The sequence below is a fragment of the Danio rerio genome, chromosome 20, assembly GCF_052040795.2.
Source record: "Danio rerio strain M-AB ecotype USA chromosome 20, GRCz13ab, whole genome shotgun sequence".
Lineage (NCBI taxonomy): Eukaryota > Metazoa > Chordata > Actinopteri > Cypriniformes > Danionidae > Danio > Danio rerio.
Window position 1 is genome coordinate 38038535 of NC_141040.1, and position 13789 is coordinate 38052323.

General features: G+C 32.9%; 1 protein-coding gene across 2 annotated transcripts in view; it reads left to right on the forward strand.

The window, feature by feature from the left end:
- Positions 1-13312, forward strand: part of rxrgb (retinoid X receptor, gamma b) — a 41033-nt gene extending 27721 nt beyond the window's left edge. Inside the window, 9 exon segments of one of the 2 annotated variants that reach the window (NM_001002345.1) lie at positions 327-559; positions 3039-3183; positions 3951-4130; positions 4648-4808; positions 5303-5432; positions 8709-8841; positions 8936-9027; positions 9284-9389; positions 12756-13308. In NM_001002345.1, the coding sequence (NP_001002345.1) occupies positions 327-559; positions 3039-3183; positions 3951-4130; positions 4648-4808; positions 5303-5432; positions 8709-8841; positions 8936-9027; positions 9284-9389; positions 12756-12903 (1328 nt within the window). In that variant the 3' untranslated portion in view covers positions 12904-13308. 2 annotated transcript variants of the gene reach the window in all.
- Positions 13313-13789: the final 477 nt, after the last annotated feature.

Sequence of the window (13789 nt, forward strand, 5' to 3'; positions counted from 1 at the left end):
TTTTGTGAATGTTTTAGAACTTCTGGATACATAAAGGAAAAAAATAGTCAAACTACTTGCTCTACAAACAACTGTGCTTATGACATAAAAAGTAGAATAACATCATAAGAAAATATCAGTTTAAAACGTCAACAAGTATGCTGTTTCTGACATCTAAAATTGAATGAAAGTGAATGAGACTGGAAGTCTCGAACCAAAAAGATTCCAATGGTTGTGCCACTCGTTCATCAAGAGTAAGGTCAATAAGCTTACCTAAAACTGTTTGTAATGGTTTTATTATTAGTTAAAAATGTCTAATCTGACTCTCTCTTGTCATCTCTTCACAGACTCTAGTCCTCTTAACTCGTCCCCCTCTCAGCCGCCGGTCATGAGCTCTATGGTGGGTCATCCGTCCGTCATCAGCTCCTCTCGCCCCCTGCCGTCCCCCATAAGCACTCTGGGCTCCTCTATGAATGGCCTGCCCTCACCCTACTCCGTCATCGCCCCGTCTCTCAGTTCGCCCTCCATTTCCCTGCCCTCCACACCCAGCATGGGCTTTAACACCGTCAACAGCCCACAGGTAAAAACCTGCCCATGAATCTGTGCACTACATGGTTATCTACAGGGTTCTGGAAATCCTTGAAAAGGCTGAAATTTTCAGCTAGTGTTTTCAAGGTTTTAAAAGTGCTTAGATTTTGGATGTAAGCGCTTGCAACTGCTTGAAAATGTAATTGTGTGGCTTTCATAATCATTTGTTTATAAATTGGTGATAATAATTCATACATATTTTTGTTTTTGCATAAAATGAAAACTGTCATATGTTATGCTCAAAACACACCCATTACTTATTAAGAGAATAAGCACAACCTTGTTAGACCATGTGCCGCAGCGCAAAGCATATTTTAATGTCCTTAAAATATCAAAAATGGATTCGGACACGACTTTATGCTTTTACACTGTTCGCTTTAGACTTAGAATGTGTGTTTCAGTTTTTATCAGTTTAAACATTCACGTGCAAGACATGGTAGAAAATTTCTTTCTGTGGCGTTCTCTTTTTGCAATTTCTTACACTTCAACACTGAAGCAAATGTTCATTAGTTTCTAAACATTCCTTTTTAAAACACTATATTCAACTTTAAATCTCAGTCTAAAGTGAAAGCAAAGAGTTGAGGACCATTAACATTAATCAATAACAAATAAACTAAATCACTGTTAGATGTACATGAAGAATGCTAAAGACATTTTCAATTCTATAAATTGTGTTTATTTGTGGTGTGCGTTGTAATTTGCTTATTCATTTATCACTAAATTTTCACTTGTCTTCAAAAATTTTTTAAATAAGTTTGGAACTGTGATTTTTTTTAAATGCTGCATGAAATATTTTATTAGAAAGTAAAATGAATCAAAACAAAGAAAACAACTTTTCCCCTATTTTACTACTTACATGGTGTTCTCAAGATGCTTTAGCAGTCGGCAATGAATGTAAACAATGCCACTGAACCCAACGAAATCTGCATATTTTGCTGATTACTGATGTTGAAAATGTTCAAATATTATTGTCATGTACTGTATATACTGTGCTAATCTATTAGACCGGAAAAAGAAAATGTAAAGACAGACAAATGCTACAACAAATCAAGCCTATTAAAGTCAGTTTATCAAAATATTTCACAATTTTCTTCCTACTAAGTCCATATGATTTAGCAGCTAACCAATGTTTTTCCATGGTTTAAACAACGTAAATAAGCAGAACAACATATTCAGTCATAGATTACAATGCGATCCAATGCTGGTGTTTACATCAGAGTATTTCCATCATGGCTGCGCATTCAGTTACCTGACCAAAGTTGTGTTGTAAGTGAAAACACACTTTTATTTTTCAGCTGGGCCAATGAATATATTGGCAGGCACACATGAAAATCTTCAAAACTGGCCTGGCCTGTCCAGTAGCAGAAATGCTTGAGGTTTTAACCCAATTAAACTCAAATAAAAACATGTATAAATATTTCAATTATAATCCATGTTGTGACAATATTTCCCGTATCAAAAATAGAGATGGATCATTTTTAAGGAATCATTTTAAGTTCCAGTATCATAACAACACTATGTAGTAAGCAAGTGAAGAGTGTCATGCTGTATCATGACTTTCACTCTTGCAAATGTGCTGGTGTTAAAGAGAGGTCAGCTTATGTGTCGCATCTCTCCCTGGAGGCCACAGAAAAGCCATTGGCCCAGACAAACGGTTCAGGCTTTCAGGCCAATGAATGGATATCAATAACAGTGAACTTGAATATGGGACAGTGCTAGTGTCCTAAAAGATTTACTGTACTGGCTGAAATATACCTGAAGTTAAATGAAAAGCAAATGTTTTTAAAAGCATGTAATAAATGTGCCAGTAGTTATGGTTGAAGTTCCTTATATTTATTAATACATTTTTTTAATTATATCTATTATTTTGTTGTAAGAGACTAAAAAATCTAATTCAAATTGTTTGTTTATATATATATATAACAATTATATAAGTTATATAAAGATTTAAACAAAATAAATGAAAGGTTTTTGTAAAATATTAGCCTGAAACTGTATAATAAAATAGTACCATTTATTTGTATTTTCACAATATTACTGTTTTCACTGTATTTTAAACATGAATTTACATAGTTTGGTATTTTAAATAGACGAATAATGCCATTTAAAACACACGTGAATTAACCTTTCAATCAATATCGCGGTCTTTGCATTTGAAGTGCAGAATATCCATGGAAGTGCAGTCGTGTGGCGCCGCCTGCAGGCTGAATACAGTAGCGCGCAGTAAATAGCATGTGACGGGAAAATGGCAAATTCTCCAGAGAGGGACACTAATGGCACTCCTTTGTCTGAACTGTTATATCAGTGCTCACAGCTCCTTGTGTAATGGCCTTGTAAGGGTGGAGTTTGTTTTGGTGAGTTTTGTTGAAGGACACAAGCAGTCTGCTCTGCTGTATTGCGACAAACTCTTAGACAGATATCCATGATAAACTGTTTGCGTGTTTTTCCTCACCTTTCTTTCTGTCTGCCAGATGAACTCTCTCAGTATGAATGGCAATGAAGACATCAAGCCCCCGCCAGGATTGGCACCGCTGGGCAACATGAGCAGCTACCAGTGCACCAGCCCTGGATCTCTGTCCAAACACATCTGTGCCATCTGTGGAGACCGATCTTCAGGTACAACACATGCTGCTGGTTGGATGTCGCCTTTTTATCTGGGGTTGGATACATCTTCATCACTTCCTGGACCATACAGAAACAAATACATATAGTTTTTAATAAAATTATAATAATATGTAAAAAAAAAAAAAAAAAAAAATATATATATATATATATATATATATATATATATATATATATTATATATATAAATATTTTTTTTCTACAAACATCTTTTGAATATCATATAAATATTAAAAATATACATAAATGGCCAAAATGTATTTTAAAATAATAAGATTTTCTGCGAATATATTTGTTTGCCATTTTTGTTTATTTCTAAAAAAATAAATATTGTTAATATATATTTGAAAGCATTTATTAATAAATAATTATTTTCTTTATTTTATTTGTTTCTTTTAAATTTAACATGTAACATTGGTCGAAACTATTTGTCCAAAAACTCTTATACACATTGTCACTTATAAAAAATGTGAAGGCCTGACCTTGTCGTCCTCAAAAAATTATACAAAAACAATCATAAAACCATACAATTCAATGATAGAATTTTTTTTTAAATAATATTTTAGATTTCAATCCACATTTAATTGTTAGGTTTACCCTTATTTAGACATTTATTTACATATATGAAGGCTAAAATGTAATATTTTATAGCATCACAGTGATCAAATTTATATAGCATTTATTTAAAATATATTTCATCCAGAGACATTTTTGTTTTAGCTGTATGTGAAAGTTCATGGCAGATGTGTTTATGTTTGCAGGGAAGCATTATGGTGTTTATAGTTGTGAAGGCTGCAAGGGCTTCTTTAAGAGGACCATTCGAAAAGACCTGACGTACACATGTCGAGACAGTAAAGAGTGCCTGATCGACAAGCGCCAGCGCAACCGCTGCCAATACTGCCGCTACCAGAAGTGCTTGGCCATGGGCATGAAGCGCGAAGGTCTGCATTGGTTTTGAGTAAACTGTTTATATTATGAATGTTGTATTAAATTATTTTGAAGTATATTTTTGGTAAAGTAAATGAAATAAAAATAAAAAGTATATATAAACAATATTTTAAATAAATAAATAGAATATATATATATAGAATATATATATGTGTGTGTGTGTGTGTGTGTGTGTGTGTGTATGTATGTATGTATGTATGTGTGTGTGTGTGTGTGTGTGTGTGTGTGTGTATATATATATATGTATATATATATATATATATATATATATATATATATATATATATATATATATATATATATATATGTATATATATAAAGTTTTTTCTTTATTATTATGCAAAAAATTGCAAAAGAAATTTCAACAAGATCTGATCAAGAACAAATTGTATTTTTTGCTTCATTACTACTATGTTAAATAACACAAAAGTTCTTATATTATGTACAAAAATATTTAAGATGCAACAAAATAAAATAAAAATCATAAAATATATTTATATTTCCCCACAGCGGTTCAGGAAGAGAGGCAGCGAGGGAAAGAGAAAAGTGATACTGAGGTGGAAACAACAAGCAGGTTTAATGAAGACATGCCTGTGGATAAAATCCTGGACGCAGAACTGTCAGTCGAACCCAAGACTGAGACGTACACAGAGAGCAGCCCCAGCAACTCAGTAAGTCAGACTTGTGCTGACATTCAATAATTCAGTATATTGAGACAATGTACACGATATTGTAATCATGGGTGCTTGAAATGCCTTGAATTATTATTTATAATATTATCTTTTGGAGTATTAAGATTTTTTTTTATTGTCAGTTGAGGTCATCAAAGCACCAAATACTTGAATACTTAATAGGCTATTTATTGTCAAATGGCCTGTGCAAAAAAAAAGTTTCTGGCCCTTATTGGCGTATTTCATATTCACCAAAAATGTGCACAGCACCCTCTGAAATGTGCAACAGAACATACTTGAAGCAATGTTATGTACGTGTCACAATAAAATGTACTGTAGGCTGAGGTATTTTCAATGATCCCTGGCTGCATGTATCATAATAAAAGCTTCTAGACATGGACGTTTGATCAAAAAAGTTTAAACCGTATATATCTGTTGACGTCAGCCTTTCCAAAAGGTCTCACTTTTTCTTTGCATTTTGTGATGTTCCTCAGACAAATGACCCAGTCACTAATATCTGCCATGCAGCGGATAAGCAGTTGTTTACTCTGGTGGAGTGGGCCAAGAGAATACCTCATTTCTCTGATCTGCCTCTGGATGATCAAGTAATCCTTCTTCGAGCAGGTATGTGACTCTCATCATGTTACTATAACAGTGATATGGAAATCTGTGTCTGTTATGGAGGGATTCGGGAAGAGTTGAATTATAGCAGCTCTGCTCAATAAAAATAATAATAATAATACATTTTATTTTAAGGCGCCTTTCTGGCAACTTAAGGACACCATACAATAAAACAACAGCAATAAAACAACAAGAGAAATAATAAAAATATACACAGCAATAGTGGAGATAAAATTAATTAATGAAGTATTAAAAGCCATCCTGAATAAGTGAGTTTGAGTCTTGATTTGAATCATGAGAAAGTAGTATCGTTTTCTTAGTGTTTTGTTTCATGAGCAAAGAAAACTGTTTGCAGACAGTGCTTGATACATTACTTACCAACTGCAATCTGTTGATGATTATACGTTACATCACGAAAATTGTAGTCAGTAACAATCTAGAATCTAGATTGTTGAGAACTACTAGATTCTACATAAGTGTATATGAAAGTCAATATATTACATTTGCTAAAGAAGTTGTTAGTATGTTATTCAGGCTAAAAAATATTAATTTATTAATTTTAAAATATACAGATAACTATAATATATATTTTTTTTTAGTCTTCATTTTCATTTAGTTTTTTTATGGAAATGTATTGTTATTTTATATATTATTTCATATTTTTAAAAAAAATGTTTTTGTCATTTTACTAATTCAACTTTTATATTTAAATAATTTAAATTGAATAAAAAAACTTAAATGTTTTTTTTATATGTTTATCTAATATTGGTCCACTTAGTAGGGCTGGGCGATTTGCCCTAAAATCAAATTCTCGAATAATTGAACATTTTAACTCGATTATGATTAATGAACGATTCTTTTATTTATTTATTTATTTATTTATTTATATTGGCCTCTTCGCATGTCCCACACTCGCAAACGCTACCAAGCTAACCAATCACAGAGCTTGCGCTATACGTCCTCTTGACCTGTAGTAAAAATTTTTTGAGAGGTCAGCGTCAGTCACGTGAGGGGGATGCGCCGGGTCAAGTGACTCCATACGTGGTTGGGAAAGTAAATAAAAAAATTTACCTGGAAAAATTAGAACGATTATAAGTTGTGAATGGCCTATTGATATAAGTTTTGTTTTCTTTTTTAGGACTAATTGACTATACAGATTTTTAAAATGTATTTTTAGTTTTTACATTTTTTTGTGGCATACAGTATATTGTCCTCTCTTTATTTGTTTATTATTTTTGCCATGTTTGTGAACCACTTTGGTCAACATTCATGTTGTTTTAAGGTGCTATATAAAAAAGTTGACCTTGACCTTAGTGTCCACACTGTCATTTTTAATATCAAACCTAAAGGTACACGTAAATATTGAACTATTCTTAGCAGCATTGCAGCTATGACCAAAATAAATAAATAACTGAAATGCTTAAGCATGCTGTTTTTTTGATAGTCAGATCATCTGACATTATGACCTGTGTTTTTTTTTAAATTTGTTTAGATTTGAGTGGTCTATTTTGCCTTCATATTTTAGTCAAACTGCACCAGATTTGGATTGTGGATAAAGTCCACTTTAAAGATGTTTAATTCCATCCAAAGTTACAATGGCAGCGTTCAGTTATTCATGTGAGCAACTTTAACAGAACAAACACAACAGGGTTTGTTTTAATCAAAAGTGTGAACACACCCAAGACTATTAGTTTTGCCAATAGTCACTTCAGGCCAAAGGGTCAGACAGAAGCGTGTTGAATGCTGACCTCTGCTGGTCAAACATTTCACACACATCCGTCACAGAACATTACAAAGCCTCGCTAATGAAGGACTAGTGTTGGGTAAAGTTGCTTTTAAAATAATATATCACAATTTTAATCTTTAAACATAACAAACAATAAAAAGCAAAAATAACATGCATACTTTCACATTACTTTCCTTAAAAACTTATGTAATTACTGACCCTCTGACTGCTCTTTTTGGTTATCTTCCAACCCCAACTACTCAAACATCAACACGCTGCATCATTGCCTTTACCACCTTGCAACATGTGTCTCCTCCATCATCAGAACACTGGATAAGAGAGGTTCTACATTGCATCTATCCTGAGAAACTAAGATAAAGGATCCTTGAACTCCATTAACAAAACATGGAGTCCCATACTGTCTGTCATTGAGAACCCTAACATTTCAGAACCTGCTCACTAGACTTTCAAACGGGAGAACGAGATACTTTTAGTATTTACTTTACATTTTCTTCTTCTATATTTACCTGTATTTTTATTATATCTTTTCATTTATTTATTTATTATTATTTTTTTATTAGTTTATTATTTATTTATCTGATTCACCTTTGCATACTTATTGAAAGCCTCAGGAAATAGGGTGGGAGATGGGAGGCATGGTTCTACAGTTTTCTTGTTTTTGTTGTTGCTATATATTTGATGTCATCTCTTTGCTGATAGGACTTCTATTTTTATATACATTTATAAGTTTGTATATTATCTGGAAAAAAACACAATAAAACTATTGAAATGAAAAAGTGAAGTAATTTAGTTACTTTTTAGTTACTTTTTATAATAAAAAAAGTAACTGAAGATTGCAATATGTTACTTTTAAAAGTAAATTTACCCAACACTGTTTTAATTTGATGAAAGTTTTTTTCAGAGGTTGTTTTTCTCCTCAGGATGGAACAAAAATAAAAAGGAAAATTAACATAAAAAGTAATTTAGTTACTTTTATAGTTACACTTTTTATACTTCAAAAAGTAACTGAAGATTGTAAGGTGTTACTTTTAAATGTAACTTTACCCAACACTGTTTAGAATGAATGAAATGATTCTCCTACTGTTGTTTTTTCCCCTTTGGATGGAACAAAATATAAAAAGCAAAAATAACATGCTTGCTTTTACATTACTTTTCTTAAAAAGTAACTAAGTAATTTAGTTACTTTTTATACTTAAAAAAGTAACTGAAGATTGTAATGTGTTACTTTTAAAAGTAACTTTACACAACATTGTGAAGAACACTGTTTTAAATGAATGAAATAATTGTTTAGATGTTCTTTTTCTCCTCAATGTGGAACAAAAATAAAAAAGGAAAAATAACATGACTACTTTCACATTACATTGCTTTAAAAAGTAACAAAGAAATGTAATTTCTTTTTTGTTACTTTTTATGCGTAAAAAAGTAACTTAAGATTGTAATGTGTTACTTTTAAAAGTAACCTTACCCAACAAGGCAAAGAACACTGTTTTGAATGAATGAAATGATTATGCTGATGTTGTTTTTCTTCTCAGGATGGAACGAGCTGCTCATTGCTTCATTCTCTCATCGCTCCATCACAGTGAAAGATGGCATCCTGCTAGGCACAGGGCTTCATGTCCACAGGAGCAGTGCTCACAGTGCAGGAGTTGGCTCCATTTTCAACAGGTCAGCTTTTACACTTTCAGACAGTCAACCGGACAAGCTGTATTTTCTATTACATGTACTGTGCATTCACTTTGTGCGTGTGTTTGTGTGACAGGGTACTGACCGAACTGGTGTCTAAAATGAAGGACATGCAGATGGATAAGACAGAACTAGGCTGCCTTAGGGCCATCGTCCTCTTCAACCCTGGTGAATTTGGGTTTTTATATATATATATATATATAAAATAAAAAGCAGAAATAAAGGGACAGTTTACCCAAAAAATCTGATTCTTCATGAAGCATATAACCAAAAACATATAACATATATTTATTTATATGTGTGTATGTATGTATTACCGTACACATACCGTATCTTCAATGTAATTACAGTAGATGTAAATTTGACTACATTATGTTGAGAGACCGAACATGTATTCAATCACACCAACTGTATTTTTTCATAGACGCCAAAGGCTTGTCGAACTCACTGGAGGTGGAGGCACTGAGGGAGAAGGTTTACGCCTCGCTGGAGACCTACACTAAACAGAAATACCCCGACCAGCCTGGCAGGTACAGTCACAAACACTTGACTTTCCTTCACTACATACTGATAAAGGCTGTAGGCAGTCATATATCTCCACCCCAGAAGCACTTACATACAGCAAACATTAAAGTTTTATTCTGTAGGTTTTTACTGAGGGATATCCTCATACATAACTTGCCCGATTTTTTTTTTTACTTTCTTTCTGGCTGTTTGAATTATTATTTGAATTATGGAGTGATAAAAATAGATCTCCCAAATTCCCTCTGTAAAAAACTATCAACTATAATATGTATTTTTTTAAAAACTACTTTTTTTTAACCCGACTTCAAGATAAACAGTTAATTTTTATATGTGATTTATTTGTTCGATTTTTATGACAGTTAAACAAACAAGAAGAGAAAATATCAGAAATAAATAATAACAATACAGTCTTAAAATTCAAAGACATTTTATATAAACCTAACCTCAACCCACAGACTGTACAAAAAACAGTATATGATAAGCATAATAACTATAAGTGCCAATTCAGAAATATAGACACAGATCAGTACTGAAAGTAGAGGGTGGCATTTAGAGGACTTTTTAAATTAAATAATGTGTCATTTCCATATTTAAACATAACATTTTATTCTTAATGTAAGCAATCAACTGGGAAAGTATGATGAAGAGGAGGACGTATATGTAGGCCAATATAGGCTGTAAAACAACATGCTTATCCTGATGTATTAATACAGGCTAAATATAATATTATATAATATTAAAATATAATTTTCCCAGATATGGGTTGCGGCTGGAAGGGCATCCACTGCGTAAAAACCTGCTGGATAAGTTGGCGGTTCATTCCGCTATGGTGACCCCGGATTAATAAAAGGACTAAGCTGACAAGAAAATGAATGAATGGATTAAAATAAAATGTAATATTATACTATAATATAATATAGGCTAAAACACTGCTTTATTTATTTATTTGTTTTTTTATATATATATATATATTGTTTAAGTTTACAATAATAAAGCTTGTTAACAAGATTTTAATAATTATTGAAGGTATTATAGTGCTTTGTTTCGTTATTTCACCTTCATTTACAAGTACTGTATATTTCTGTCCGTTTGCATCCCAACCTTTTATGCCCCCTGGTGGCATACTCACAAACTGCTGTTACACCTAAAAACATGTTCTTGATCCCTTAGTCCTGCCACAGCTTCACATGAGGAGTTAACAGTCATTTTGAATTGTAACCTACGATAGTATGTGAAATAAATATATTACAATTAGTAGTTACAATTAATGATTATTAGCGTAAACGGGACACAATGCAACAACCTTACATTTAAAAGAGAAACATAAGGGCGATCATATGCAAAAAAGACCCCAGCCTATAATTTGTTCCAGATGTTTTCTTTCTCTTATTTATTTATTTGTTATGTGTTTGGCGCATGTACTCGTGTGCGATCGGAAAACTGTGCCCGCCTCTCCTTTCACTCCGCCCGAAGCCCCGGCTGGCCCTCTTTGGCCCAAGGTATTCGGTGAGCCGAAAAAGGCCGGCCGCTGGCCTCAAGAAAGCCCCGCTTTGGCCCGATTAGGGCCCGGAAGGGACAGTTGAAACGCCACTGGCCTTGGCTCGCCCTGGCTCGCTCGCTTTAGGCGCGATAGTGGAAACGCAGCTAATGTAATGTATAGGAGGTGGGGTGTAGAGCTTTAATAATAAGATCTTTGTTAGATGTAGAAGCTGTTAACCAGAAGCTTCAAATCAATAGTTTCTTGATTTTGCTGTTTCATATAGGCATGGGACGATAACTGGTTTTAAGGTTTAGCACAGTTTTAAAAGTCAGGGTTTTAAAACCATTAAAATTTCTTTTATACCGTTCCTAAGGTATTTGTTCATTTTGTTTCTACATGTTTTTTTACAACTATATTATTGAGGGTTTTTTAGGGCAATAGTACAAAAGGACCCTCCACATCAAAAGCCACTAGTCAGTCCTTGATTCAGGAAACATTTGAAAAACAAATCTCTTATAAACCAGCATGTAGACCTGAACAGTGCAGTGACTTGCTTTTTATCCAAGTATCTTGCTTTATCAGTAGGAATGTCCAGATCCGATTACGCAGTTTCAGACTTGATCGGAAACAGACGTTACCTCCCGATCAAGACTCAAATACAAAAATACATATGTGTGCGTGTATAAATACAGTTGAGGTTAGAATTATTAGCCCCCCTGAGTTATTTTTTCTCAATTTCTGTTTTATGGAGAGAAGTTTTTTTAAACACGATTCTAAACATAATATTTCAATAACTCATTTATAATAACTGATTTATTTTATCTTTGTCATGATGACAGTAATTAATATTTTACTAGGTCTTTTTCATGACACTTCTATACAGCTTAAGGTGATATTTAAAGGCTTTACTAGGTTAATTAGGTTAACTAGACAGGTTAGGGTAATTAGGCAAGTTATTGTATAAGGATGGTTTGTTCTGTAGACTATCGGAAAAAAAATATAGCTTAAAGAGGCTAATAATATTAACCTTAAAATGGTTTTCCAAAAGTTAAAAACTTATTTAAATTCAATAAAATTAAATCTAATTATTTATTCTATAATAAAAAAAATTATTATCGGACATACTGTGAACATTTCCTTCCTCTGTTAAACATCATTTGGGAAATATTTAAAAAAAAAGAGAAAAAAATCAAATGGGGGCTAATAAATATGACTTCAACTCTATATATATATATATATATATATACAGTATATATAGATAGATATTGGTTAAATGCCGGCAAAGAAGAACATGGGAGTAGCTTGAAAGCGCGAGTATGTCTGCGGTCTGCAGGTATTATAAAGTGACGACAACATTGCCACAGCAAACTGTGAGATATGTAAACTTGCAATTGCCTGCTGGGTATTTTAAGTTGAGGTTGTATTTGTTTTTCTATTCGATTTTTTTTTTTTGATTTACTGTTGATTACTGTTTGATGTTATTTATTATTTGATTGTTCAAGCTACCTCACAGAAGTGCTCTGTTAACTGAGTTGTTGAATGTTAAAATAAGATGAATCAAATAAAACATAAGCAACATCCAGGATGTATTATAGAAGTATCAGATCAGGTTTCAGTATCGGCAGATACTCAAAATCAAATGACTCAGACACAAGGGCAAAAAAACCTGATTGGGACATCCCTAGTTATCATACTGTCAGAATCTTATACCGGCCCATACCTAGTTTCATATAGGCTAATCCAATTTTATGATGTAAATAAATTATGATCAGAATAATATGAACACAGCATGAACGTTTGCAGTAAATGACATTATATTCTTAATGTAAGCAATCAACTGAAGTATGATGATAACTTTTAGTTGATTTTTTTATTTATTTTTTTGCTAAAGGTTTGCTAAGCTGCTGCTGCGTCTCCCTGCGCTTCGCTCCATCGGCCTCAAGTGTCTGGAGCACCTGTTTTTCTTTAAGCTGATTGGAGACACACCTATAGACACTTTCCTCATGGAGATGCTGGAAGCGCCACATCAGATCACGTGACACCAGCTCTAATGGACCATTTTTTGTACATATTCTTATGTAACTAATATAATAATGAACCTGATTGAAGATACTGTAGGATGCTGCATCTTTTATACTGAGCACAAATTGTTATTTGACAAAATATTGGAAGGGAAAAGACGAAGAGGAAGTCTCAAAATATATAAGGATAAAATAAATGTTATTGGTATGGTTCTGAAAAGAAATGTCTCTGTAAATAGGTAATGTCCAGGTATCCATTGTGGCAAGACAATGCAAAAATTTATATTTTATTCAAGGAATATGCGTATCAAACCCGAACAGTAATTTCTAAAATGAAGTTTAGAATTGTTTGAATAAATATTTAAATATTTAAATGTTACGTCATCGTTTTTTTTGTGTTTTTTGAATAAAAAAACGAATGAAGAAACGTGTCCTTTTCTTTTACTTGAAGTAAGCTATCGAATGTTTGTTTTTCCCACCAGAATAAGAAATCTTTAAAGAGCAAGTCACTCAATGAGGTAGGTGGTGCTGTAAGATTTTAAATAGCATCTCAATTAAGCCATAAACTACAGATAAAAGAAGAGCTCTCCCTTGCTGGAGCTCAGCTCTGCCCAAGTAGCTCTGCACTGAATAGGCTATCACTTGGAGAAAAGCTGCGCCTGCTGCATTGTCTATCGCCCGCTAGATGGTGCTATTATACGATAGAAACGTGTACTCTGCTTTTTAGCTGTGGTTTGTTTTGAAGGTACATAATTTGAACTATGGAGAAGTAGATTTCTTACAGAAGTGTGTGTGAAATATGTATATCGTAATTAGAGTACATTTATGTACAACATGTTTAATCTAAATGTTTAAGATGTACAAAATGTACAGAGATAGTGTTTAAAATGTTGAAAATTACTAA